Consider the following 27,547-nt stretch of genomic DNA (forward strand, 5'->3'; position numbering starts at 1 on the left):
CTCCTGGTGCATAGGTCGACGCTCAGCCACTGAGCCACGCCGGCGGCCCAGCTCCTTTAATGAGAGGTTCTGGAATGCTTCCTTCTGTTCCCAAAACAAGAAAGTCATCCTTGCCGAGCCAGGACACCTTGTAAAATGTGACCTAGACTTCGTTCCCACCCTGCTGATGACCTCAGTGCTCTGGGGCCTGCGCCCAGGCTGCCTGCTGTGCCTCTGTCGGGGGGAGGGGGAAGTCTGCTCTCAACCGAGTGACCACAGGCTCTGGTCTAAGGAGACGCCGATGGAGCCGGCGCGAGGCCTGGGGGGCCTCTTCCTGCCCCGCGGTTACCCACTCTCGCTGGCCACTGGTCCCTTCAATCACCAGCCCAGAGAAAAACAGAGCAGCCATCTCTGTGGTTCCGGAGACCACACAGCACCAGCACCCAAAGGGCAAAGTGAGCTGCTGGACACACGTGAAAGCACAGGGCAGCACCCTGCATACGTGCACGAGCGCCCACGAAGACACAGGAGGTGGTGGGGGGCGTGGGGGTGTGCCCCATCTCACAACGACACCTGGAACAGGGCTGGGTGTTCGCGTTAAGAATCCCAGGCTGCCCTGGCGGGGTGGCCCCGTTGATCACAGCGTCGTCCCCATGCGCCAAGGTTGGGGGTTCGATCTCAGATCGGGGCACATTTGAGAACCAACCAATGAATGCAGAAATAAGTGGAACAGCAAATCGATGTTTCTCTCTCTCTCTCTTTCTCTCAAATCAATAATTTTTTTAAAATAAAAAAAAGAGAGAATTCCACAGACTTTAATAGGACGAAAAAAGGAGAGGTCCCTGGGTCCACGGGCCTCTCTCAGGACAGGGCTTGCCACTCGCCTGAGGGGAAGTGAAAGGACAGGGACGGAGTGAGGGGGAGACAGGTGCAGTTGGTAAGACGCTTCCCAGTTCCCAGGGCGCCGGAAGCTGTGACAAGGAGGAAGGAACCCTCCAGGAGGCGCTGGGTGTCCAGCTCTAAGGCTCCCCCAGGAGATCCCCAATGAGTCAGGGGACCCCAGTCTTCAAAATGCACATGTGGGTGCAACTTGGGGACCTGGTGCCAGACCCAGGGGCACGAGTTACTGGGCGCTTCCACTTCCACGCGGCGCCAAGAGTCAAACCACAGAAGCAGAAAGCTGAGGCCGCCAGGGGCTGGGCGGGGGGGGGGGGCGGGGGCGGGGGACTCAGGGAGCCGCTGTGGGTGGGTGCAGACCTTCAGTTTTGCAAGAGCAAGAGCGTCCTGGAGGTGGGCCGTGGTGACCGCAGCGCAACAGCATGAAGGCACTTAACTGCACTGCACTGGCCCTGAGTCCCGCACCCCCGGCCCCTGGGGCCAGTTCCAGCTGGCTCGCTCGGTCCACAGCTGGCCAGGCAGGGCTGGGACCCTGTGGCCGCAGGGCAATCCTCCAGACCCCAGACGAGCTGATGTGCCTACAAAGCAGGTTTCTAGATGCCACAGCCTTCCACCCCCCACGAAGGGCTCCAGGGACGCAGCGGGCGCTGGTGGGAGCCAGGCCGCAGCTACACCAGCTGCCAGTGGCAAACCATCAGCTGGATGCACCTGAAACAAACAGGGCGGAGGGTGGATCCCAAAAAGGCGGCTCCCGGAGCCAAAAATAGCCTCACTTATTTCAAGAGGATTCTGACCAATGAAGCACATACGACTCCATCAGCAAAAAAAAAAAGAGGAAAATCAATGAAGTGGAAAACCAGTTCAGTCCAGCAGGGACTAGACTCCAGGAGACTCCCGACCGGCTCACACCCACCCACCCTTCTCCTTACCCCAATTACAAACTGGCTCAAACCCAGCCCCATCACCCCAATGGTGTTTGTACACAGTCCAGAAGTGGCAGACAAAATCGTGTCGATTTAATCTTGGGGTCAGGGCCAGACCGTGCACTGGGAGCCTAAATTAAGCACCAGTGAGCACTGGTCTTTGGGGCGCCCAGGAGGCAGGAGCCCAATGAGGGATCAGCAACTGGAGCCGGGGGTGAGCTGCACGGAGGAGCCGGGGAGTGAGTGAGTAACGATGGGTGAAGTCTCCCACCAGAGCCGGGCAGATCGGAACGGGTGTGGCTCTCCACCCCCCACGCCCACCCCCTTGATGTTCGGGGGCCCACTGAGTCAGAACTACCTGTCACCTCACTTCCTCCTAATTTGCATCTTCACCTGCTGTGACTTGACTTGGGCTGCTGGCTAGCCAGCGAACCCGACACTTCGTGGCCTGGGAGCAGCTAGCACTTCTTGGGTTCCCCAATCGTGTCATATAACTCTCCCAAGATGGGAACTGGGGGGATGCCCAACACACAGATCAATCCCGGATTAAAGCATCTGACCTACACAGCGCAGAACCCTCTTTATAGGACCCCCAGCGCCTAGGGCAGCGGTTCTCAACCTGTGGGTCGCGACCCCTTTGGGAGTCCAACGACCCTTTCACAGGGGTCGCTTAAGACCCTCGGAAAACACATATACAATCACATATTGTTTTTGTGGTGAATCACGATGCTTTAATGATGTTCAATTTGTAACAATGAAATTGGGGTTCATCACAGCATAAGGAACTGTATTAAAGGGTCGTGGCATTAGGAAGGTTGAGAACCACTGGCCTAGGGAAGATGACGACCGCCCAGAGCATCCTGGGACCAACCCACCAACAGCACACACTGCAGAACCCAGGGAACTAGCCGCCTACCATCCCACCCCCACCCCCTCAATCCTCCCACCCCAACCCCATTCCAAACACTGGGAACCTGCCCTGAGGAGGAAGGCGGGATGGTCTGTCCAGGCGCAGGACCGGCAGGAACCCTTCCTGTCCACAGCAGTATGGGACCTTCATGCCAACAGCACCTCCCTAGCCTCGCCCAGAACATCACCCCCCTTTTTCTAGCCCCTCCTGTCCTGCAGGCGCCATGGTTCCTAGCCAGGGGGCCGGCAGAGGTACCCACCTGCATCTCCGGGGAAGGTGCTGTCCCCATCACTGGGCCAGATCTGCCCGGTCTTGCGGACTCCCACGATGGTGGCCTCCGACACCACGACCGGGCCCTGCCGGTGCCGCTTGGGGCACTGCGGCGTCGGGGGGCTGCTGCTGTCGAAGGACTGCTGCGAGTTCTGCGAGGGCGAGCGGCTCTTGTCGCGGAACAGGCGGTAGGTGGTGGGGCTCGGGGACACGCGGCTGGACTGGCCGGAGGAGAAGTCCTCCTCGCTCGAGGTGAGGTTCTCGTTGGAGCTGCAGTCCGGGGTGTAGCCGCCGCCGCTGTCCTCGAAGCTCCGAGGGGAGTAGGAGCGGCGGGGCCAGGTCAGGCGCTTCTCCTGCTCCGAGGTGCTCTGGCTGCGCTGGAGGGGGGCCTTGCCCTCGCCCTCCCCCATCATGCCCCCCACGTAGATGCTCTGGTAGGGCTGGTGCTCCAGGGGTGGCCAGGGGGGCCTGCCGCCGCCGTTGGTGTGGATCAGGTTGTCCTTGAGGAAGCGGGGGTTCAGCTCGGCGTCCTCGTAGTCGCCGTCCAGGCCGAAGGTGCCCTCGGAGGGGCGCCCCCGGTGCGCGCCCGCGCCCGCGCCCAGCTGGGACTTCTTGCGCTCCATCTGCATGGCCTGGCTGCCCAGCGAGCTGATGCGCTCCGACACCTCTTTGTCGTTGACCTTCACCAGGCCGCGCTCGTGGTGGAACTCGACGTTCACGTAGAAGGGCTTGTCGGCGTCGGCCGCCCCGGGCTGGCCCGGGCCCTTGCGGATCCTCTCGAAGTTGGACCGCAACGCCGCCACGCTGGTGGGGGGCCCCCGGTCGTCCCGGTCGGCGGCAGGAGCGGCGGCCCCGGGCCGGCGGGCGGCCGCGGGCCGGGCCTGGCTCGGGGACCCCTCTCCGTCGGGCCGGGCCTCGGGCTCGTCCGCGGGCGGCGGGTCGGCGCCGTCGGCGGGCGCGGGCGGCGCGCGCGGGGCGGGCGCGCGGGGCTCGGCGGCGCCGTCGGGGGGCTGCGCCGCGCGCCGGAAGCCCCAGCGCTGCCGGTCGTAGCTCTTCTTCTCCTTGGCCAGCAGCGTCTGCAGGTAGATCATGCGGAAGCGCTCCTGGTTCACCGCCTGCTCCAGGCGCCGGATGGAGGCCTTGCAGCGCTCCAGCTCCTGCTCGATGTCGCCCACCGAGCGCAGCTCCATGCGCGGCGGCTCCGAGTCCGGGAACTGCGCCTTCCACGCCTCGGCGAAGCCCACCGGGTCCACCATGGCGCGGCCGCTCTCACCTGCGCCGCCCGGCTGCGCGCGGGGCCCGGCTCAGCGGCGGCGCGGCGGCCTCGCCAGGCCCGGCCCGGGGCGCCCGGCGACCCCCATGGCCCCGCGCGGCGGCGGCGGCGGCGCGCGAACAATGCCCGCCCCCTCCCGGCGGCAGGTGAGGCGGCCGCTCGGCTCCCCGGAGGCGCGGGGCGGGGCGGGGCGCCCGGGGGCGGGGGGACGGGCGCGCGCGGGGGGGGGGGGTGCGGGCTGCGCGCTCGGCTATTGTGTGCGGGGCGGCTCCGCGCGGGGCGGGACCGAGCTGCGTCCGCGGGGCCGGAGCCGCTAGTCCGTGGCGCCGCCGCGCGCTCCTCTCCGCCCGCCGCCGCCGGCACCCGCTGCCGCCGCCTCCCGGCGCTGCGCTCCCCGGCCGCTCCGCCGCACTCCGCCCGGCCCGCACTCGGCGCCGCAGGAAGGGGAGGGCCGGGGGGCGGTGGCAGCGGCGGCTGACGGAGCCGGGCGGGCCTCTTAAAGGGGCCGCGCCGAGGCGCCCGGGGCGGGGCGGGAGAGGGTGGGGGCCGGGAGGCCTCTCCCATCGCGAGCCGCTGCCCTCCTGGTCCCCGCGCTGGGCTGGAAGCCGGCCCCGCGGCGAACCCCGCGTCCAGCCCAGAGGCCCCCCCGCACCCCTGGGCGGGAGCACCTGGACCCTCACTTCCCAGGCCCCGGGCCACTCATCCGCCTCAGGGTGGAGCTGGGGAGGGTGGGGTGGACGCGGGTCCCTCAGCCAGGCCGGAGGGGCCAGGCTGGGCCGCCAATGCCAGCAGCCCCTGTGTGCCAGGCCGGGGTGGGTGATGAAGCAACAGCTGCCAAGCAGGATCCTCGCAGAGATAACCAACAGGAATTTCTCCCCCAGGCCGCTCAACACCCACATCTCCCTTCCCTTGGTCCTGTTCCAGATGCGTGTCTCCCCCCACTCCCCGCCCCCATCTCTCCTGAGCTCCAGAGGCCAGCGTAGTGTCCCCCGAATTGCCCGACTCAACTCGGCTTCCTCTAAGCCAGCGGTTCTCAACCTGTGGGTCTCGACCCCTTTGGCGGTCGAACCACCCTTTCACAGGGGTCGCCTGAGACCGTCCTGCATGTCAGATATTTACATGACGATTCATCACAGTAGCAACATGACAGTTAGGAAGTAGCAACGACAATAATTTTATGGTTGGGTCACAACATGAGGAACTGTATTGAAAGGGCCAGAAGGTTGAGAACCACCGCTAAGCCTTAGAGTCTAAGGGGTGCGGCCTCCACTGTGACCGGCGGGGCCGCGGACAGGGCAGCCCAGGCGAGCAGTGAACCCGCACCTTTTCTCCTGCCCCAGGGATGCCCAGGGATCGCACACCACAGGCGGCAGAGAGCACAGGGTAGGGAGTCCGACGGGGCAAAGGAAAATGCCCTAACCAGCCTGCTGGGCGAGGGGGTAGGAAACAGGATTGGTCAACCCGAGAACAGGGCGTGAGTCCTGGGCGTTGGCATGAGAACAAGGACGATGCCTCCCACGCTGCTGTCCCTGCGTGGATGTGAGGGGTTATCTTTATTATTATTATTGTTTTTATTGATTTTTAGGGGGAGAGGAAGGGAGAGGGATAGAGAGATAGAAACATCAATGAGAGAGGAACATCAATTGTCTGCCTCCACTGGGGATTGAGCCCGCAACCCCGGGCATGTGCCCAGATCAGGAATCGAACCGACGACCTCCTGGCTCCTGGGCCCCCGCTCAACCGCTGAGCCACCCCGGCCGGGCTGTGAGGGGTTCTCTTGCCTTCCCCCCAGTTCCAGGGCCACCCAGGTGAGATACCCTGATGTCTAATACGGAGCCCAGGGCCAGGGCCCTGCTGCCTGACTAGGGCGGGGGTCACCCCCACACAGGCTCTGTGGCCTGGGCAGTCACCTCCCCTTCTCTGAGCCGGTTTGGTCCTCCTACGTAAGGTGCTGGGAGCACCGTCTGTAAGCACTCAGAGGGGCCCCACCTGAAACACACCTGGGTAAAGGGCCTGTGGTGCCCCTTCCCTCCCTTGTTAGGAGGCTGCCCCCAGAGAGGCACCCGAGAACCCTTGGGGCTGACTTCCAGGCACGGCTCACTGCTGCCCTCTGCAGGCCTCTCTACGTCCTGCCTGCAGGGCCGAGCAAGGCAAGGCTGACATCTCAGCGGTGCTCACATCCTCTGTGACCTATTCTTTAAAATGGGTATAATTGGAACGGACTGGGGGGAGAGGGGGTGGGGAAACTGGATGAAAGAAGGTGAAGGGATTCGCCAACAATCATATACAGGGTGTCCCCAAAACCTGTACACTCACTTTAACAGCTGGTAACTCACTGAGTTTTCACTTCAGGTTTAACTGATGTGAAAGAATGGGTGAAGCCGAACTAAGCTTTGAACAAAGAAAATTTATCCACTAGACTTGTTATGGGGATACATACAAGATAAGATTTACAGTACAAAACCGGCAACTGTTGATGAATCGAAGGCGCACTGATACCGAATAAAATGATTATTTTAAAATGTATATATTTTTTTTATTGATTTCAGAGAGGAAGGGAGAAGGAGAGAGATAGAAACATCAATGATGAGAGAGAATCTTGGATCGGCTGCCTCCTGCACGCCCCACACAGGGGATCGAGCCCACAAACCAGGCATGTGCCCTGACTGTGTTCAGAGGTTGATGCTCAACCACTGAGCCATGCAAGCCTGGCACTTTAAACCTGTATGGTTTTGCAAACCAAAGTCATCCCCCCAAAATTCAATTAATTAAAATAAAATGGGTAGAAGAAGTCCTGCCCTCACAGGGGATGGCTCATGATCAACAGTAGCTGCCTTCCCCGCCGCATGCTCAGGGCACCCAGCGAGTGGGCCAGGCCGGCTCAGGCCCCGGGCCCTGGCGGTCAGCAGAGAGAATCCCCCAGCCACAGTTGTTTGTCCCTTGCCGATGGGCCCCTCCGTTTCCAGGGGGAATCGTGGGATCACCAGGGACATTATAATGACCACCTGGGAAACAAGAGGATACCGGGGGGAGGGGACTTCATCCGTCACTGAGGTCGTCCTTTCTCTGGTTTGCAGGCCCCAGCTCAGCCCCACCTTCCGTGTGGTAGACATAAGCGGACCTCGCTCCCAAACCCTGCAGATGTGTAGCCTGGGTTTTGGGGCTCTTCCCTTGCCAAGTGGCTTGTTGTTGAGCACAAGGACACAGCGAGATAGTGGCTATCTCCCCGCTGGAGGGGACAGCTTCTTCTGACCCCAAGGACACTCCTCCCATCCTCAGCCCTTTTTCTGAAAGCGCTCCCGCCTGGCCTGGCCTCTGGTCCTTTCCCTGCAGGGCTTCCTTATCACCCATCCCCTCCGGGGAGGGCTGGGAGGGCGGGGAGGGCAGGGAGGAGGAGGAAAGTGGGGCCCTGTCTGCCTGCTGTCTGTCCCCAGCTGGATCTAAACTGCAGAGGACAGAGACCTGTCTCTCTTGTTACCCATGACTCCCCCGTCCTCAGCACACAGTAGGTGCTTGGCCAGTGCTGGTGAATGAGGAAGCTGACGGCCCCAGGGAGCACACAGCCTGGGGAGAGGTGTACGTGTGTGTGTGTGTGTGGGTGTGTGTGTGTGTGTGTGTGTGTGTGTATGTATGAGGAATTGATAAGGCAGGCAGAGCCAGGCGGTGGCAGAGGGTGTGTGTCATGTGGGGGCCCAAGGGGAGGCAGAGTCTGAGGGAGGTTTGCCAGGTCCTAGGACGAGGAACAGCAAGGCAAAGACAGGAAGACTAAGAAGTTCTAGGTGTGTTTAAGGAGCATCTAGGTTAAAATTTCACCTACCGGTTAAAAGTGCGGATTAGCTATCAACCAGTTAAAAATGCGGATTTTGTAATAAAAAACACAATACTTTCAAGAGAAACATCCAAAGTGCTTTATTCAAAGTCATGTCCATCGCTGGCTACACATTTCCCCATCTTTCAAGTGATGTGTGGAGATCGTCCCAATAGAACTTTTCTTGTTTTGAGGCCGACCATTCAGAGACCCAGTTTCCCACGTCTTCATACGTGTTGAAGTGCCGCTTAGAACGTGCATGTGTCATCAATGGTGACAGGTGGTCATCGGAAGGAGCAAGGGCTGGTGCATACGGCGGGTGGGCTAATACTTCCCGGGCAAGATCTTTTCACGTGTCTTTCACTGGTTTTGAAGTGTGTGATGGTGCCTCATCATGAAGCAAAATTACTTTGCCGTGTCTTCTGGCCCATTGTGGCCGTTTCACGATCAAAGCGTGGTTCAAATTGATTATTTGTTGTCTGTAGCGATCAGTATTAACGATTTCAGCTGGTTTTAGCAGCTCATAATGTTGTAATGTACCCTGGGAATCACAGAAGGACGCCTCAAGAAGTCGAATTAAAGAGTCATATTTATCGCAATCTGGGACTATGAGGGGCCATTCCCCAAATCTCATAGTGATAAGATGGCCGCAACACCAGATTTCTATAGGCAAAGATCACAAAGGTATTGATTACATCCCAGGGTTTGGGATGAGGAACCTGATTTGCAAAAAAACAGTTTACAGAAGCAGAAGCAGCATGTTACCTAAATCACAGTTTTGGGTCTCCGGATCACTGAATTGACAGAAACACATTATCTAGAGCCCTCAGGTCTGGAATGAGGAACCTGGTTTGCAAAAAAGCGGTTTACAGAAGCAGAAGCAGCATGTTATCTAAATTATAGCTTTGGGTCTCCAGAACACTGAGTCAACAAGGGCCACGTTAACTGGAGCCCTCTGACCTTGGGATAACTGTGCTGTCCTTCCCAGGTGAAGGAAAACGTGCTTTCTAAGACCAGGATGACCACAACCAATGGGACAGTCACAGTACAATCAATAGGGTATTCAATCGAATGGGATGATTTATATAATTCAGAAAATCAAAATAACTTTTCTATTGTTAAACAAAGCAAATAAGTACAGAAGCCAAACAGCAGGGTTAAAGTTAAACTATAGTTTCTACCTGAGATGACTGCTACCACACTTCAATAATACTCCACACCTTCCCGATCCCACCAAGCGCAGAGCACTGTCTTCTTTCCGGAGCGATTTGGCCTTGCAGTCGATGTTGATGGTTGACTTGGGTCAACCCGTGATTTTGTGCGTTTGGGATTCTCAAAATAAACCCACTTCTCATCGCCAGTCACAGTTCGATGCAAAAAAGACTCTTTCGTGCCGTTGAAGCAGCATTTTACTGATGACTTTTCGGTTTTCCTTTTGTCTTTCATTCAGTTGATGTGGCACCCATTTTCCTTCTTTTAAAATCCTTCCCATTGCTTGTAAACGATCGGAAATTGTTTGCTGAGCAACACTGAATCTTTCTGCGAGTTGTTTTTGAGTTTGACCCGAATCTTCATCCAATAACGCTTGTCATTGTTGGTCTTCAAACTTTTTCGGTTGACCTGGACGTTCTTGGTCTTTCACATCGAAATCCTCACTTTTAAAGCGTTTCAACCAGCGTTCACAGGTATCTTGAGATGGAGCATGTTCACCATAAGCTTCCCGAAGTATACGATCACTTTCAGCAGCACTTTTCTTCAAAATAAAAATAATGAATTAAAACTCCCCGCAAATGCTCTTTTTGTGGGGGGGGGGGGCCACAAAATTTGACATTTTTAAGCGTAAAAATATCTATGATATTAACACCTTCTGAAAATTTGACATAGGAAGTTCTGAAGCTTGTTGTCAATACAACAAAATAGCACACATATCACATAGCATATATATCAGCATATGTGTAACTCCATCGATTGAAAGACACCCGGATTAGTAACCAGTACACCTGCTAGCATCACCTGGTCTTCAGGGCTCATAGCCATCCGGCTCTCACCAGCTGCCCAGCCTGGGCTGGGACCCCATCGACGTGCCTGCCACCCTCACCACCGCCATCTGGGCAAGAGGCAGGGGAAGGTGCTGGGACCGGAGCCCTGGATGTTGCTCCTGCCATGTGTCGTCAGGCGGGGTCGTTGGCCCTGGCTTCTCAGGATGGCAGGGCTTTCTGCCTGGAGGCCTACCTGCGGCCCCCGGAGAGCTGAGGCTTTTCCTTGTTCCTCCCGGGCCTGTCTGTACCCCCATCCCCACCCGCTTTGCGGGTCAGAGGCCAGAGCAGGACTCCCTCCCAGGAGGAGGTCCACACGACCCCCATCTGTCATCTGTCAGCCACCATCCATCACCCGCCAGCCCCTGGGAGCTGCAGGCAAGATCTGAAAACAGGGCGATCGATACAGCTGTTCTCAGTCCCTGTGCTGGACGGACCGGCGGGGCACCTCCTCCAGGCTCCCCCCTCCCGCCCGGGCTGGGGAGCAGGTCTCCCCGGGGCTTCCTGGGCCCAGGGCTCCGTGTGAGGGAGGGCGTGGGCCTTTCCTCCCAGGCCCCCTCGGCTGCAACTGGCCCGCCTCCTGCAGAATCAATTATTGATGAGGCCCTTGCAGTCGGGTGTCCCAGGGGAGTGTTCTGGCCGCCTCCCTGCCTTCATGGGGGGTGGGGGCAGGGACAGGATGAGCTTGTCCTCAAGGCATCACTACGGAGGCCGGAGGCCGAGGGGAGGCAGAGGCGGTCCAGGCCTTGGCTTCCAGGGGTCAGAGGCCAGAGCACCCTCAGGCCAGGGGAGGGCACTCACCTGGGGGGGAGGGAGCCCTGAGCTGCTTTGCTTCCTCGAGGACTGAGGGGGGGAGGCCAGCAGATCCAAGGGCCGCGCACCAGACTGACAGCTCCCAGAGCCGCCTGGGGCGCAGGCTCGGACAGGTGGCCGGTGGCCCTGGTGCTGGGAGGCCTCCGGGTGGGGCCGGAGTCCGGGAACACGCTGCTCTGCCTGGAAGGAGGCGGCGTGACAGGCGCAGTTCCAGTCCGCCGATCAGCCTCCCTCCTGGGAGGGCCGCCATATGGGAAGTGACATGGGGCGGAGCAGATGGCAGGGTGGCCCGGGGGCTGCGGGAGGGGGTCTTGTCTCAGGGCAACGGCCAAAGCCTTGGGCTCCCTGGGTGGCGGGGTGCCCAGTCCTTCCTGCCCCCATCTCCAGAAGCCCTTCTCCGACAGAAGAGGGGGCCCCTCTCTGAGCTGGGCCCTGCCCCACCTTCTCCCGTCCCTGCCTGGGCCTCCCTCTGCCGCCCCCACAGCGGCAGCGCCTTGTCCTCTCCCGGCCTCTCCCTGGGCCACTGATTCTTACGCGTGTGAAGGAGTGAACATGCGGGTGTAACTGATCTTCTCTGCGTCCCAGCGCTGCTAAGGACGCCTGGGTCCCTCTGGAGAGCGAGGTCTGTCTGGGAGGGGAATGGACTGGGGCCTCTGCTCCCTCCAGGCGCAGGCAGGGCTGGGAGGAGGGGCCGCAGGGACCCGATTAAGGGGCGCAGGGCGGCGTGGACAGGGCCCACAGGGCATCACGGACGGGAGCTGCCAGGCGGTGTGTGCGGACGGGGGTCGTTCTGGCGAAACAGCACAGGAGCCCGCGGCCGCCAGGCTGTGCTCAGCAGGAACCGCCTGGAAGGGCCCTCCCCGCTGGGCACGGCGCTTCCCTCCCAGGGGCGCCACCCACTGGCGGACTCCGCTCTGCATGCAAAGCTCTGACTTTTTTTTTTTTACAGAAAGCACGCATTCCGTTTAAGAGTGGTGTTTACAAAGCAGGATTTTATATCGTCATAAAAAAGAGAAAGCCAAAAACGTGGCAAAGGGGAAATAAACAGAAAAAGATGCCCGTGTTCTTCCCCCAGCGACGTTGGGCAGTTGCCGCCCTGAGCACCTGTAGTGGGCGGGCCCTGCCAGGGTGCTGGGCGGCACCCCTGGGGCTGTGGGTAGGGCTGTGGGTGGGTGGGGGCGTTAGTAGCTCCTCCTGGAGGAGCAACCCCAGGGCATGGAGAGGGCGTGGACTGGGCAGGAGATGGGCTGGGCCTGGGCTGGGTGTGCGGAGGGCTGGGTGTGCAGGAGGGCTGGGCCTGGGCTGGGTGTGCGGAGGGCTGGGTGTGCAGGAGGGCTGGGCCTGGGCTGGGTGTGCGGAGGGCTGGGTGTGCGGAGGGCTGTGTGTGCAGGAGGGCTGGGTGTGCGGAGGGCGGGGTGTGCAGGAGGGCTGGGTGTGCCAGAGGGCTGGGTGTGCGGAGGGCTGGGTGTGCGGAGGGCTGGGCCTGCCCGGCTGGGTGTGCGGAGGGCTGGGGGGACGCCCGTCCTCCTCCAGAGAGGAGGGTCCACGAGGCAGGCAAGGCCCCCGGGGACCCCGCTTGGCTCTGGCAGAGGGACTGGACGGGGGACCCAGAAGTGCAAGTCCTGCTGCGAAGGGAAGTCCCAGGCGGGGTGGCAGGTGGTCCTCGTGTGCTGACTCGGCCAGGCCCTGCTCACCAGGAGAGGCTGAGGGCACGTGCAGATGCTGACGGGTGCTGAGGGCCGCGGCACACGTGTCCTGTGCCTGCAGTCTGAGGTTTCTCAAGGCCGGCAGATGGGTGAGTCTGTAGGTGAGCCTGGCCTTCCAGGTGGCACCACGGCGCCCCCCAGTCGGGCAGTGCGGGCCCCGGGCAGCTAGCGAGGGCTTTCCCGCTAGAGAAGCGGGAGTGGCGCCTGCACAGATACGTCGCCGAGTTCAGGCTCCACGTGCCCCCTCCGCAGTCTCAGATGGCGCTGCCCACGCGGTGTCGGGAGTGGAGGCCTCAGACACAGACCCCAGCTAACAGCAGCCCAGGCCGGAGGGCCTCTCGCTCCCCTGGGTCTCGGAGGGGCTTCCCTCCATCCCTGGAAGGAGAGGAGTCACTTGGCATCAACCAGGCACCTGCAGGGACACGGGACAGGGCCCCCCACCCGATGCCCTCTGGTGCCTGCTGGTCAGTGGTCAGAGGCCTCCAGGCCTCTCATTCAAGGCCGGGCACGGGGACACATTCCGGGTGATGGGCAAAGGTAGGTACTAGGAGAGCCACAGCCAGGACACACCGTGGAGCCTGGGTGCCCAGCCTGCCCGTGGGGAGACTGCCCGGTGGACAGGGGAGCAGCGAGGGGGTCTGAGCTGGCAGGCGGGATCTGGGAGGCTGTGGCCCTGGGGCCTGGGGTCAGAGTGACGGAGAAAGGACGGCCCGAGGGGGGTGGGAGGATGCTGGAGGTGGATGTGAGGCCACAGCCTGCCTCCGCCCCCGCGCGGCCTGTACGCACGGATGAGGTCTCCGTCGCCAATCAGGAGCCGGCAGCCGCTCCTCCTCTCCAGGGCCTGCAGCACCGACTGCTCGAACGCCAGGGCGGCCACGCGGCTGAAGAAGGCCGTCACGTTCTCCCCTGCGAGCCCAGGACACAGCCGTGACCCGCCCGCCTCGGGGTGAGGGCTGGGACAGGGCGGTGCCCAGGACTGGCCTCCTGCCCCGCCGCTGCCCCAGATCTCTGCCCCTGGGCTTCCCACAACCTATTCCTCCCGCAGGGACGTGCGGGAGGGCCCTGCTCTCCTGGAACCTGGGAACACCTGTCCAGGGCCAGCTAGGAGGATTGGCACGTGCGGCCAGCCCCACGCGGAACCTTGTGAGTCCTCCTCCAGGTGGAGGCTGCCCATCCGGGCACAGGACGGGGTTCCAGGGCCCTCACACTACCCTGTGCAGCCAACAGCCTGCACGATGGCACAGGGGCATTCTGCTTGGCACCCAGAGCCCTCGGTGAACCTGCCGCCATCTGGTGAGAGAGGGGGTCCTCCCAGGGCACGGGGGTGCCATCAGGCAGGAGCAGAGGGCACCAGGCCTGGGCGCTTCCTCCCCCATCCCTGGCCCGTGTCTGCAAGGACCACCGTGTGTGTAATTCCTGCCCCCAGACCCTCTCTGCGCCAGGCACTCACTACAAGGCATTGTCGAGCTTTTCTCAGTGAACACGTGGGGCTTTTGCAATTTCAAACATGCTTTTCCATTAAAAATAAAATGAGATAAGCAGCATCACCTGCTTCCCAGACAAAGACACTGAGGCTCAGAGACGCTGGGCATCTTGCCGGGGCCACGGCGAGCAGTGCCCGTGGGGGAAGGCGGCTCAGGGCTCAGGGCCCAGGGCCGGATCCAGGGGGATCTGGCTGAGGGCTGCAGGCCGTGAGCGAGGGTCGTATCTCTCACGATGACACCCAGGGGACGGATGGGAGCCCCCAGTTGCTGGGCCCCTCTGTGTGCCAGGTGGTGCCCCCCCCCACCCCGGGCACCCACAGGTGCGGGCAGGGCCCTGCAGTGGTTACAGTGAGGGCTGGGTTCCAATCCTAGACCTGGCACGGCCGCCCCGGGACCCTGGAAGCCACTTCCCAGGGACAGAACTGACCTGCCCAGAGGGTCAGGGTCGCTATTCCCACGGCCATTGGGCAGGGTCCAGTCTCCCTAGAGATGAGGGGCTGCTCAGGCAACGGGAGGTCCTGCCCGGCCATCCGCACAGCCGCTGTGACACGGCACTCAATGGGCCGCAGAAGGCGATGCGTGAGCCTCCCGCAGCCGGCCCCGAGCCCACCACGTGCAGCCCCGAGCCCACTCACCCGTCTTCGCCGACACCGACCAGTACTCGGCCTGCAGCTCGTTGGCCAGGTGCACGGCCTCCCCCTCCGCCTGCTCACACGCCGCCCTGGACTGGGGAAGTGGCCCTTCTAGGAGGCGCCAGGAGGTGGCTGCCGCCTCCCACTGGGCCTCCTTCCCCACCTCACCCTGGGCAGGCGGCCCCAGGGCAGGGGTGAGACCCCAGCAGCCCTGGGCAAGTCTGAGTGCCAGCCGTGCCCCCTGAGAGGAGCACCCCTAACTTTCAGGTCCCGGGCCTGTGCCTTCGGATCCTCACCGAACCACGCCAGGCCGCCCTCCATCCCGGGCTTGGGTGGGAAACGGATCCATTTCCCTGGGCACCCCCTCCCCCAACATCCCCCTCCACCCCCCTCCACCTCCACCCCGCTCACCAGAAGGTCCTTCTTGGTCCCCACGAGGAAGATGAAGCAGGAGCCTGGCTCGTTCTCCCTCAGCGCATCCTCCAGCCACTGCCTGGGATGCACAGGGTGGGGGGGACCGGCTGAGAGACAGCCCTGCCCCCCCACAGAGCCTGAGAAAGGCTAGAGGGGGTGCAGACCCGGCCGCCCAGGCAGGGGCACTGAGCTGGGAGGCGCTGGGAGGGTGCCTGGACCGAGCTAGCTGAGAAGGGCTGGGCCGAGGCCAGAAGGGCCTGGCTGGACCACGGGGTGGGGAGGGGGGGGCCAGGAGCACCGGTCAGGTGTGGTGGAGACCCAGTCTTGGCCGTGGCTCTGCCCTGGCTGCGTCAGCTGGGGTGATCCTGCACTGTCATGAGCTGGGATGGGCCCCCAGGGTTTGGAGATGTGAGATGTGAGCACCCACACGTGGGAGGGGAAGGGGGCCGGGTCCATGAGCCGGGGATTCCGGCAGAAGCAGGAAGGCCTCCGGGAGCCGGTCGTGTGGGCAGCTCCGGACCAGATCCCTGTCCCAGACAGAGGTGCCAGGCATGTCCCTCCGACAGGACTGGCCACAGAGTTTGCAGGCCCAGGGACATGACCCTGCGAGGCCCTTCGTCCCACACGAAGGCTTCCAGATGGCAACAGCCGAGTGTGGAAGCTGGCACAGGCCCCTGAGCACGTCAGCGTTGGTGCAAATCTCGAGGGAGAACAAGGGCCTGACCAGCGAGCTGCTCCCTTGCACCTGCCACTGGGGCCCAGCTCAGGGGCCCCGACTGGGGAGCCCTTCCAGGTGGGTTTCTGAGCCCAGACTCGCCTGGTGTGTTCCAGGGTCTGCACATCCGTGAGGTCAAAGGCTGTGATGATCACTGCGCATGTGGGGGAAAGCCAAGAGCTGGTCAGCGACAGGGGAGGCGACAGGGCGTGACAAGGGGGCCCTTCAGTCGGCTCCCTGCTCCCCAGGAACTAACGGGGTGGCCCCAGGCACTCAGTTCTGGCCCCCACATGGAGGCCAGGAAGGAGTCACCGTATCTGCCCCTGGTGACCCACCCTCCAGCCCACCCCCAGCGGTGCAGCCACAGGGGGGATCCCGTGAGGCCCGATGTGCTTGGGGCTCCTGAGCTCAACCTCCCCTCCGCCGTGGGCACCTCAGCTAAGGGAGCTGGCGGGCGAGGGCCTTCGCTGCTGAGGCCACCTCCCCACCTGGGAGAGACAATAGTGCCTGCAGCTGCCGGGGTGCCGGGAGGCTTAAGCCAGCGCAGCGAGTTTAAAGCTCTCGGTTCAGGGCCTGATGCAGGCAGACTCCGGACCAGTGGCAGCTACTAGGAGCAATTAGCACCCTGGCCGGTTCGGCTCAGTGGATAGAGCGTCGGCCCGAGGACTGAAGCGTCCCTGGTTCGGTTCCGGTCAAGGGCATGTACCTCGGTTGCAGGCTCAATCCCCGGCCCTGGTCATGGCCGTGAGGGAGGCAGCCAATCAATGTGTCTCTCTCTCTCTCTCTTTCTCTCTAAAAATCACTGGAAAATATCCTCGGGTGAGGATTAACAACAACAAATAACAGGCAGTTTGTGAGTTTAAACCACCGGCTTTGGGGAAATAACTGATGGGGAGCAGGGAGGGCAGGACATGGAGATGCAGCCCCCCCCCCCCAGCTCCTCCCGTCGCTGGCCCAGCCTCCCCCCACCCCCACCCCCGGTCAGCTCGGCTCTGCTCTCTGGGGGCTCTGGACACGTGTCTCCCTGGAGCCTCTTTCTGAGCTGACACTGGGGCTGAGCCTCCCAGGGAGCACCCATGCCCACCGGGTCCCACAGGCTGTGCCTGCCGATCCCACCCAGGCCCCGAGACTGGCCAGGGCGTTCTCAGTGCTTCTTGGGGACGGATCTGGGGCCTGCACGGAGGGCCTGCTGAGCCTGGTGGGGAGCCCTTGGGTGCGTGATATTGAGGGCCCCGTCGTTGCCATGACCCGGCTGCTCACCCTGGGCGCCCCGGTAATAGGCAGATGCGATGCACTTGAACTTCTCTTGTCCTGCTGTGTCCCAGCTGTGCGGGGGCAGAGAGAGAGGGAAACAGAGGCGGCAGGTTAAGTCACTGCAGCGGTCAGAGCTCAGCAGTTTGGGCCCCGTTTTCCAGATGGGAACAGGGGCTCAGAGACCGGAAGTGACCTGCCAGAGGCCTCAGGGATGGCCTGGCGAGTGGGGTCACAGGTGGCCAGGTGGGGGGGTGCGGGTCCTGGCTGAGTGCCCCTGAGAAAGAGCACAGCGAGGGCGTCCTCCAAGCCCCCCCCCCCCCACTCTCCCCTGCCCAGGCCACCTAGGACACGGTGGCACTCGACAGGGACTCACATCTGGAGGCTGTAGGGGATTCCAGCAATCTCAAAGCGCTCGATTTCGAAGTCCACCCCGATGGTGGCCTTGTAGTCGTGGTCAAAAACGTTCTTGCAAAACCTGTGGGAGCAGGGAAGTTATCAGAGAGGCTGCGGGGAAGCTTCGTGACAGCGAGAGTCTGGGCATCGAGCCCGCTGGGAGTCACTAAGGAGGTGACAGTCCCGAGACAGGACACGGAGGGACAGCCAACAGGAATTATGGGGGGGCCCGGCGGAGTGGCTCAGTGGTTGAGCGTCAACCTATGAACCAGGAGGTCACGGTTCGATTCCTGGTGAGGGCACAGGCCTGGCTGGCAGGCTCCATCCCCAGTAGGGGGCGTGCAGGAGGCAGCCGATCCATATGCTCTCACATCAATGTTTCTCTCTCTCTCCCTCTCCCTTCTTCTCTGGAATCAATAAAGTTATATTTAATAAAGAATTATGTGGGGGGAGAAAGGCTGCAGCAAACACTGCAAGTCAGGGGCAGAGAAAGGGAAACTGGCATGCTTCCGCAGCGAGGGCGGTGAGGGCAAGCCCACGGCGCGGGGGGGACCGTGTGACCGATGCCAGGGCCCTGGGATGCCCCACTCTCAGCTGAACCCCTCCCCGGATTTCCTGCACCCCTCCCCGGGCGTGCTCCGGGCAGTCACATGCCTGGACTATGACGATGCCCTCTGGGCTCCCCGGTAAAGCCCTGGCAGCCTGGCGCTGGGGTGTGGCGACGTGCCTACCTGTGGATGAGGCTGGTCTTGCCCACGTGGAGGTCGCCGACGACAACAGCCTTGGAGAGGCTGAGCCTGCGGAGAACGGGTGGGTGGGGCTGCGTGCAAGCCGGGAGCTCAGCTGGGAACCTGGGGCACACACATAGCGGGGGCCGGGACCGAACCCGGCACCTCCTACTCACCCACCCCTGGGGCTACACGCCCGAGGGGCTCCCTCCTGCCCCTGCCAAATAGTCACTTCCTGAGTGGTCACACCTGCTCCTTTGGGGGTGTCTGCTAGGGCCAGCCAAGGGGACAGGGGCAGGTCCTAGACAGATCTTGGGTCTGCATGCCTGGAGGTACACTGACTGAGGGTCTCCGCTCCTGGGTCCTCCCCTCACACACACACACACTCAGCTCTGCCCCAGTGCTGCCTGGTCCAAGTCCCTGATGCCACCCCACCTCCGTGGCAGCATCTCTCACCCCCTGGAGACCCCACTCAGCACACAGCACCCTCGGCACTCCCCTGCAGCTCCAGGGACCTGCTGAGCCCGGGCCACACGCTGGCACTAGTCCCAATCCTGCCTGCACCCCCAGGGTCCTCAAACCAGTCTGGGAGGGTTGACCCCTTAGGCCAGTGATTCTCAACCTTCCTAATGCCACGACCCTTTAATACAGTTCCTTATGTTGTGGTGATCCCCAACCATAAAATTATTTTTGTTGCTACTTCATCACTGTAATTTTGCTACTGTTATGAATCGTCATATAAATATCTGATATGCAGGATGTATTTTCATTGTTACAAATGGAACATAATTAAAGCATAGTGATTAATCACAAAAACAATATGTAATTATATATGTGTTTTCCGGTGGTCTTAGGCGACCCCTGTGAAAGGGTCGTTTGACCCCCAAAGGGGTCACGACCCGCAGGTTGAGAACCACTGCCTTAGAGGGGTGCAGACACCAGGTGGGCACTCCGTCCCCCCGCCCCCTGCCCACCATCCTCTGAAACGCCATGAGCACCGAGTCTGTGCTGAGGTCCAGCTCCTGGAGGGCTTGGCCTGCTCAGTGCGGCCACCAGAGGGCGGAACAGGCCTCCCAGGGCAGCTGGATGCCCACCTGGCCGCAAAGCCATCCTCAGCCTCCCGCTGACCCCCGCTGAAGGGGAACCAGGCGTGTCTCATCGCTGATGTTTCTCCCTCTCCCTCTCCCTTCCTCGCTGAAATAAAAAATATACTTAAAAAAATAAAAAGAGGAGGAAAACCAATACAAACGGAAGACAGATGCCGAGACCTCAGGCTGAGGAATCACATGCGTGACTTGTTGGGAAATGGTCACGTGGCAGCTGTGTGCCCAATGAAGCAGCGAAAACTCCCATCATGTTCAGGCCCATCCTGGGCTGCACGGGGCAGTGTGGGTGTGTCACGTATGCATTCGCATGTCCACGCATGCTCTCATTCCTCCCTGCCGGCCCCCCACACCCCACGCCCTGGGCGCTGAGGGGTGCTCACCCGACGGTCCCCGTGTTCCTGCGCTGGCAGGCGGCGTTGACCTGCCCGTGGAAGTGCTCCTTGAGCTGCAGGCAGGCGGCAGGCGTGTACCACTGCAAGGAATCAGACAGACAGACAGACAAATGGGCACCTCGCCCCGCGAAGCTGCGGCTCCATCACCCAGCAGGGCAGCGAGGTGGTGACCTGCCACCGGCTGGCAGCCCCTAGCGCTCCCCGGTCCCTCGGTCAGGCCCATCCCCTCTCCTGTCAGCAGCCTCCAAGTGTTAGGAGTCCTGAGGAGCAGCAGCAGGGGCGGAGCCAGACCAGAGAGCGCAGGTGGGGACTGGAGAGCTGGGTCCCAGCTGGGGTGGCTGTGCCCTTACTGTGGGCACGTGTCAGGCCTCCATCCCCTCTGTCCTCTTGGGGTGAGATGCAGGCTGGCCTGTAAGGGCCCTGTTAGCTCCAAGGTCCTCCCACAGCTCCTACGGAACTCCAGGCCATTTTTGCTTCTAACGTTTGCACATGTGTGCATGGAAATGCGCTGGAAGGCACTTCAGGCCTCCCACAATATCGGGAAGGCAGAACCGGGGGTGGTTTAAGAGTACAGCCTCAGGGCCAAGACCTGCGTCCATGCTTAGCTGCTGTGTGACCCTGGGCGGTTACCTAAGGTCTCTGAATTAAAAAAAAAAAGTTTTTAATTGATTTCAGAGAGGAAGGGAGAGGGAGAGAGAGAGAAGCATCAATGATGAGAGAGAATCACTGATCGGCTGTCTCCTGCACGCCCCCCAATGGGAATCGAGCCTGCAACCCCGGGCATGTGCCCTGACCGGGAATCCAACTGTGACCTCCTGGTTCACAGGTCGACGCTCAACCCCTGAACTTTAGTTTCCCCACATGCGAACCTCAGAGGCTTGGGGGCAGAGAAGGAGATAATGTCTGTAAGGCACAGAGCCAGCCTGGCACACACCGAGTGCTCAACAAGTGTTCGCGGCTGTTAGATGCCATGACTCGTGCTGAATGTGCATTTGTTTTAAAATTAGAAAAAACACTTCGATGACCATCATATTTTATTCTCTAATGGGCCACGGCTAAGCAGAGAGTGTGGCCAGGACATGGAGGGAATGGCATCGTGGGAGGCTGCCGCTGTGCTCTGCCATGACGCGGCCGTGGTGGCCAGGGCCAGGGGCTCTGTCCCTCTGGGGCTCTGTCCCTGTGGCAGGGGCGTGGCCACATGCCCTCCCCAGGTGTCTCTTCTGAGCTCCCAGGCACTGGAATGGGCTCTGCTTTGGCCCAGGTGCCCTCTCTGCTCCAGGCGTGAAGGTGGAAGGAACTTTGCAATAAGGCGAGTTAGGAAACCTCACTGAGCCCCTTTCCTCCTCCGTAAAGCGGGACACGCCCAACAGCACCTCTTCATCTGGTGGCCGGAGGATTAACTGGGTGACGCAGGGGCGCAGTGCAGCCCCGCAGCCCACATTCAGGCAGGAGAGCGGCAGCCGCCTCGCGAGGAAGCTGGCTGCTTTTCCCGCCGACTTGCATCCAGCCTCAAAGTGGGGCCCCGGCCTAGGCCCGGTGGTCACGAGAGGAATCCCATGACTTGGATGGACTGGAGCAGCGTTTAATAAGGAAGGCTGGACAGGAAGTGCGAGCCAATTTTAGAGACAGGAAAACTGAGGCCCCCAGAGCAAAGGGAAGGACTTGCCCCATCTGACCACAGAGTGGTCGGTCTGCCATGGCGTGCTGTGGGGTGCAGGGCGAACTTGGCCCGCTGTGGCCTGTGACCCCTGGCGGCCACTGACAGCGGGGGAGAATCCGACCTGTGGAAACAGGGCAGATGCCCCCCAGGGCAGGGGGAAGTCGGAGCTCTGCAGTCAGCCACACGGGCATGAACACGTAGTTCTGAAAATACGTTAGATCTTAATGTAGAAGGAAGAGAGCTCAGTTTCCGGCAGCAACTGAAGGCAGAATGGTAAGAAGGGAGAACCCTGGATTTGGTGTCAGGAAACTGGAGTGCTGTTTTGATCATCATAATGATGCCCTAGTGGATAGAGCATTGGCCTGCGGACCAAAGGGTCCCGGGTTCAATTCCGGTCAAGGGCATGTACCTTGGTTGCAGGCTCCTCCCTGGCCCGGACTCTGGTCGGGGCACGTGCAGGAGGCAACCAATCGATGGTTTTCTCTCACACTGAAGTTTCTCTCTGTCTTTCTCTCCTCCACTCTCCCTAAAAGAATCAATGAAAAATATCCTTGGGTGAGGATCAGCAAAAAAAAAAAAAAAGATAATCGTCATAATAATTATGAGAACAATGATCACCACTCAGGCGGGGAGCTCCTGTTGGCTATGAGCCAGGCACCGACACGGAGGACTGACCCTGTGGAACAGTGGCTCCGAGCGGTTGAGTAACTTGCTCACAGTCACACAGCTTTAGGATTTAGAATTGATTTAGGATTGACAGATTTAGGATTCACACCCAAGACTGTCTGATTGCAAAGTCCGTGCCCTTAACTTCCAGGCCACACTGGCTCCTGGCCCACCCTGGCCAAGCCAGCGCCATGTCTCCCAGCTTCTCAGGAAGTCTGTCAGCAAGGAACTGACCTCCCGGGTTCACCTGCCTTGTTTTTGGTGATGCATGCAGATGGGGAAAGCTACCATTTTAAACCTGTATCCGCACTTTTAACCGGTATTCAATGAGCTCTTAATCGGTTAAAAGTGCGCATTCCGGTTAAAAGTGCAGATACTGGTTAAAAATGCGGATACTGGTTACAAGTGCGGATATTGATTAAAAGTGCGGATACCGGTTAAAAGCGCAGATTAGTTATTGATTGGTTAAAAGTGATATTTGTGGATACGTCTGGGGAGCGCAGTGCTCACTGCTCACGTCAAGGTCTGGCCTCAGGACTCCCTACCTTAGGGAAGCTGGCGATGATGCGGTCCCGGCTCACAGGGGGCCCCAGAGGCGGCAGGGAGGCCCTCATCCTTCCGGAGAGTTCTGGAGACCCAAGGGGCGGGGGGGAAGGGTTAGGGAGCTGTGCCCACGCCTGGGGACTCACCCCCAAGTTTACGCCTAACTTTCCAGGGTCTTTAAAAGCAGGTCCAAGCCTCCTCCTCCCCCTGCCAGGCGTCTGGCCCGGTGTCACCTCTTTCAGTCTGCAGGCAGGAGGTGGGGGCGGGGCGTCCCGAAGACCTGGGCCTCCCCCCTGCTGCGGGATGTGGGTGTCCAACCCGGAGTGGCCCCTCTCTGAGCGTGTGACTGGTTGTGAGTGGGGCACACACATCGCAGGCCTCGCAGGCAGGCTCTTGGGTTTCAGCCCACAGGCCTGTCACCCCACCCGGGACCGCGCCCCCGGCGCCTAGTCAGCCCGACCGCGCCTTCCTCTGCCCGCTTCCCCGCTAGGGGGGCCTTGACCCAGGCCTGTTGTCCTCGCTCTGACCCAGCTCCCCTCCAGGCCCAGCACGGGGCGTTCAGGGTCGGGGGTTCAGGAAATGCTGAGGCCTCAGGGCCTCAGGCCGCGCTCAGATTCTGGGGGTGGGAGGTGGGCGGGGGACGCGGCGTCCTTCCGACCGGGGCCTCCGCGACGCGCCCTCCCGGAGGTGGGAGGTGGGAGGCGGGAGGCGGGCCAAGGGGAGGACAGAGGCGCGGCGGACTCACTGGCAGCAGCAGCAGCGGAAGATTCGGGTTCAGCGCAGCCTGGTCCGGCTCGGTTCGCTGCGGAAATCACCATGGCAACGATGACCACGCGCGACCCGAGAGCATCTGACCAATCCTGGACGTCGGGGGCTGGGTCTGGGCGGGGCTCGGAGCGGAAGCAATCCCACTGCGGCGTGCCCGAGCCGTCACTATAGCAACCAGAGCCTCGAGGGAATCGTGGGCACTTGACTAGGCTGTTGCCTGTTCTCCCTCCCGCCCCCGCCAGGGAGCGCTTGCGATCACCATGGAAACGAGGGCGGGGTTGGATATGGCGCTGTGGGCGGGGTCATCGCGGTCTGGGTGGAGCCTGGATCCAAAGATGGGAGTCTGGGCGGGGCTGATGGTGGAGAGACCTCTCTGACAATCACTGTAGCCGGGAGGGGTGGGAGCTCAAACTGGTAGGGGTTATGATGTGACGTGTGTAAGTGTTTATTTTTGTAATATATTGAATATGATTTTTCATAGGTCGATGCTCAACCACTGAGCCACGCCAGCCGAGCCGAAGGGCACTTTTTTTTTTTTTAAAGACTGTATACACAGACTCTGAGCGGCCCAGGGTTCCCAGCTTTGAGAATCTATTTTATCCAGCTTCCCATTTCACAGACGAGGAAACGAAGGCTCACACAATTTAAAAGTGTTGCCACGTGAGTTAGAACTAGAATCAGAACCCAGGTTTCCTGACTCCCAGCCTTGTGCTGTCTGCCCCACACTCCTCAAAAAGCTCAGGGTCAGAGAGACCCTCCCTGACTTTGTCCTTTGAAGAATAGCAGCAGTAGGGGGCAGACTTCCACATCACAATAGGGCATCCTTGGCCCGCAGGTCCAAGTCAATTACCTGCATTTCAAAGCTAACTGTTGGAAGCTGATGCTTGGTGCCTTTGCTAGTGAGTTTCACGGTGACAGGCCCAGGCCTAAGGGTGAACTCATGAGAGTTGGTCTCCCGTCTCCTGTGCTCAGTTTACCCAGCTATCAAATGGACTCGACTACCTATGAAAGTGCTCTGTAGATTAGTATAAAGCTGGACTCAAGTCCATGACCCAGTTATTCATTCTACACGTACTGAAAGCCTCCTGGTAATTAATGAAGCTACGGGATCATTTACTGGTACTAACACGGAGTTGGGGAGACGACAGGCTTCGTGGAGGTGGTGTCTGTCCACCGAGCTGTGTGCCCTGAAGGACACAGAGGTGGTTTCTGTTCCTGGCAGCCCAGGCTGCATGGAGGAGGTGGCCATTTGGAGGACTCATATCCGGCCTGGCACCCAGGGTCTTGAGCGGCAGGATGGATGTTTGGACTCTGTCCTGAGTCCACTGGGGAGCCATGGAGGGTTGTATGCAGGTGACGGCTGGGTCTGGCTTGCTTTCAAGCACAATTGCTCCAGTCAGCAGGGCATTGGGTCCACTGCGAGGGCCGATCTGTGTCATTCCCGGGCCACCAGCCTGCAGAGCGAGGAGCATGGCCAGGGCTTGGCAGTCCTGGGCTCTGGCCTGCGTGGTTTTGGCAAGCTACTCAGAAGACCTCTGAGGGGCCTGCCTATAACCTGGATCATGTTAGCAGCTCACGGGGTTACTTTGAGGACTAAAGGCATGCGAAGTGTCCCGCACAGAGAAAGGCGTTCACACTCATTTCCCTTCCCCTCGGTGCTATGAACAAAGCAGAGCCGTCTTTGTTCCCCGCGGTAACCCCGTAAAGTATCATTGTCCCCTCTTTACAGCCGGCCCCAGACCGAGGCTGCTCGCGCCGCCTGCGCCTGCGCGGTGGGCGCCTAGTGTGCGGAGCGCAGCGCTGAGGACGCCGCTGGGGTCGCCTGGCAACCGGGTCGCCTAGCAACGGGCGACCACGCACGCTGAAGCAGGTGAGCCTGCGGCACCAGACAGGGGCCCAAGACAGGGGGGACAGGGGACCCTCAGACCCATCCAGTCTGACTCACACGGGTCCCGCGTCCGCTCTCATCCGCGGCGGGACTCCCGCAGCCCAAGCCACATACAGGAGGAGGCCAGACCCCCATGTTCCCGATCCCCGGAGCCCAGCATTCCCTGCAGGGGGAGCCCCAATCGGAAATGGCCGCCCCTCCCCTTCCCCGCCCAGCTCGTCCCGTCTGTCTTTCCTTGTCACCTGGTGCCTAAGAGCAGAGTTGGCCTTAGTTCTTTAACTGGGGTAGAATCCTACAGGGCGGGGGCCTGTCAGGGCCACTCAACACCGGCAGCAGCAACCACTTCCACAGTAAGGACCACAGCCAACGCATCGGGAGCCCTGGTGTGCCAGGCTCAGGAGGGTCGTTCACACGGGAGCAAGGGAAGGAGGTGCTGTTATCAAGTCCTTTTTGCAAAGGCTCACAGAGAGGAAGAGATTGTCAAGGGCCGCCCCGTGGCCTGGGTCTGGAGCCGGTTCTGAGTGCTAAGCCACATTACTTACAGATGTTCCAAGTGTGTGTGTGTGTGTGTGTGCAATAAAAATAATTCATGCCCTAGCTGGTTTGGCTCAGTGGATAGAACGTTGGCCTGCAGAGCGAAGGATCCCGGGTTCGATTCCCTTCAAGGGCATGTACCTTGGTTGCAGGCTCCTCGCTGGCCAGGGGCCCTGGTCGGGCATGTGCAGGAGGCAGCCAATCGGTGTGTTTCTCTCACATTGATGTTTCTCTCTGTCTTTCTCTCTCCCTTCCTCTCTCTCTAAAAATCAATAAAAACATTAAAAATATCCACTCAACTGTGCTTACCGTTTTGAGGATCGAATGAGAAGTAGCTTCTAAATCACAGTCGTACTCATGACAACGTTTGGGGTTCTTTTCACCAGTGGTCTCTGCGGAGCTCCGTTTTGAAAGCGACAGAGTCACCTCCTGCAGGTGCTGAAAGATGGCCCATACCTGGATCTCTATGTACCTGCCCCCCAACATCAACCCCGCCCAGGCTTCCATCGCATACGGTTGCCGGGCCCTGCCCAAGCTGAACGAGGAACTGCAGTCCGAGGACCTGCAGACCAGGCAGAAAGCCCTCATGGCTCTGTGCGACCTCATGCATGACCCCGAGCATGTCTATGTGGCCATCGACATAGGTGAGAGTGTCACGGAGCCCAGGCGACCGTAACTCGGGTCTGGATGGACAGACACAGAGTAGCTGGAGGTGGGAGGAGTTGAGGTGACCCTCCCAGCTGGTCAGTCCGTCCTTGGAGGACACCCCCAGCAGCCGACCCAGCCACAAAACCGCCCTCTCTGCTATGGCTGGACCGACCAGGTGGCCACAAATCCACCAAACAGCCCTGTGATCTGTCAGCCACAAAAGATAGGCAACACCCTATTGGAACCACATAGTACCTGGGACCTCTTGTTTCCCACTCTCCTAACGACCAAAATGAACGCTGAGGTGACCTTAGTGGTCCGGCCACACCTTTCCCTGATCAGGCACATGATGAGTGCACTGCCACTTCCCCCCCCGAGCCTTAGCTGAAGGGCTGATTAAAAAAAAATATATATATATTGATTTCACAGAGGAAGGGCGAGTAGAAACATCAATGATGAGGGACTGAGCCTGCAACCCGGGCACGTGCCTTGACTGGGAATCGAACCAGTGACCTCCCGGTTGCTGGGTTGATGCTCAACCACTGAGCCATGCCATCCAGGCTCCAAATGCATTTTCTGAATGGTCCCTGGGTGGGAGCACACAGAGCCCCCTGCGGTGACTCTGAAACCCTTCCTAAGGGCCATGATGCCTCTGCTGATCGCGGTTGCCGATGTGGGCTCACCTGTTGGCGTCTGGGTTGGCTGAACCTGGAGACTGATAACCGTCCAAAGGTCTTTCTGCCCCACAGGCTGCCTGGAGAGCCTGCGGGCTTTGCTGAGGGACACCAACCACATGGTGCGCATCAAGACCACCGAGGTGCTGTCCATCATGGCGACCCACACCGTGGGCAGGTGGGCCACTGTGTATGGAAACCCAGGGCAGGCTTTTTTTTTTTTTTCAATGGAAAAACAAAAAGCCAGGAATCAGAGATTTGTACATTCCCTTTGAACAGTTTATCTTAACCCCAAACACAAAGGGCTAGGCATTCGTCCACCCCCAGTGCCACCAGGCCTTCCCTGGGATGTGGGCCCACGGATTGAGGTTCCCCTCCTCTTTGGGACTTAAACTACCCCTGCAAGGTCGTCTAATGTGCAGCCGTGGTTTCT

The 27,547-nt window shown here is 60.4% G+C and overlaps 3 protein-coding genes across 4 annotated transcripts in view; 1 reads left to right on the forward strand and 2 right to left on the reverse strand.

Annotated features, from left to right (window-relative positions):
* The window catches only part of BCR (BCR activator of RhoGEF and GTPase), a 72,681-nt gene extending 68,446 nt beyond the window's left edge, over nt 1–4,235 (reverse strand). The window contains exon 1 of the mRNA XM_036307404.1: nt 2,969–4,235. Coding sequence (XP_036163297.1) covers nt 2,969–4,235 — 1,267 coding nt within the window. The remainder of the gene's footprint in view (nt 1–2,968) is intronic.
* Nucleotides 4,236–12,260: 8,025 nt separating this feature from the next.
* On the reverse strand, nt 12,261–23,586 carry RAB36 (RAB36, member RAS oncogene family). Of its 2 annotated transcripts, XM_036307429.1 has the most exons (11): nt 23,348–23,586; nt 22,605–22,687; nt 19,722–19,813; nt 18,239–18,304; nt 17,488–17,589; nt 17,121–17,185; nt 15,963–16,014; nt 15,143–15,224; nt 14,735–14,825; nt 13,402–13,521; nt 12,262–12,990 (listed from the first exon to the last, which is right to left on the reverse strand). In XM_036307429.1, exons 1-11 carry the CDS (start codon nt 23,418–23,420, stop codon nt 12,926–12,928), a joined length of 891 nt encoding a protein of 296 aa, XP_036163322.1. In that variant the 5' UTR covers nt 23,421–23,586; the 3' UTR covers nt 12,262–12,925. The 2 variants fall into 2 exon arrangements, with proteins under 2 accessions (XP_036163321.1, XP_036163322.1); XM_036307428.1 differs by having other exon boundaries at nt 12,261–13,521.
* Nucleotides 23,587–26,206: 2,620 nt separating this feature from the next.
* RSPH14 (radial spoke head 14 homolog) overlaps nt 26,207–27,547 on the forward strand; it is a 48,559-nt gene continuing 47,218 nt past the window's right edge. The window contains exons 1-2 of the mRNA XM_036307425.1: nt 26,207–26,436; nt 27,190–27,292. Coding sequence (XP_036163318.1) covers nt 26,238–26,436; nt 27,190–27,292 — 302 coding nt within the window. The 5' untranslated portion in view covers nt 26,207–26,237. The remainder of the gene's footprint in view (nt 26,437–27,189; nt 27,293–27,547) is intronic.

The sequence above is a fragment of the Myotis myotis genome, unplaced genomic scaffold (assembly GCF_014108235.1).
Source record: "Myotis myotis isolate mMyoMyo1 unplaced genomic scaffold, mMyoMyo1.p scaffold_m19_p_47, whole genome shotgun sequence".
Taxonomy (NCBI): Eukaryota; Metazoa; Chordata; class Mammalia; order Chiroptera; family Vespertilionidae; genus Myotis; species Myotis myotis.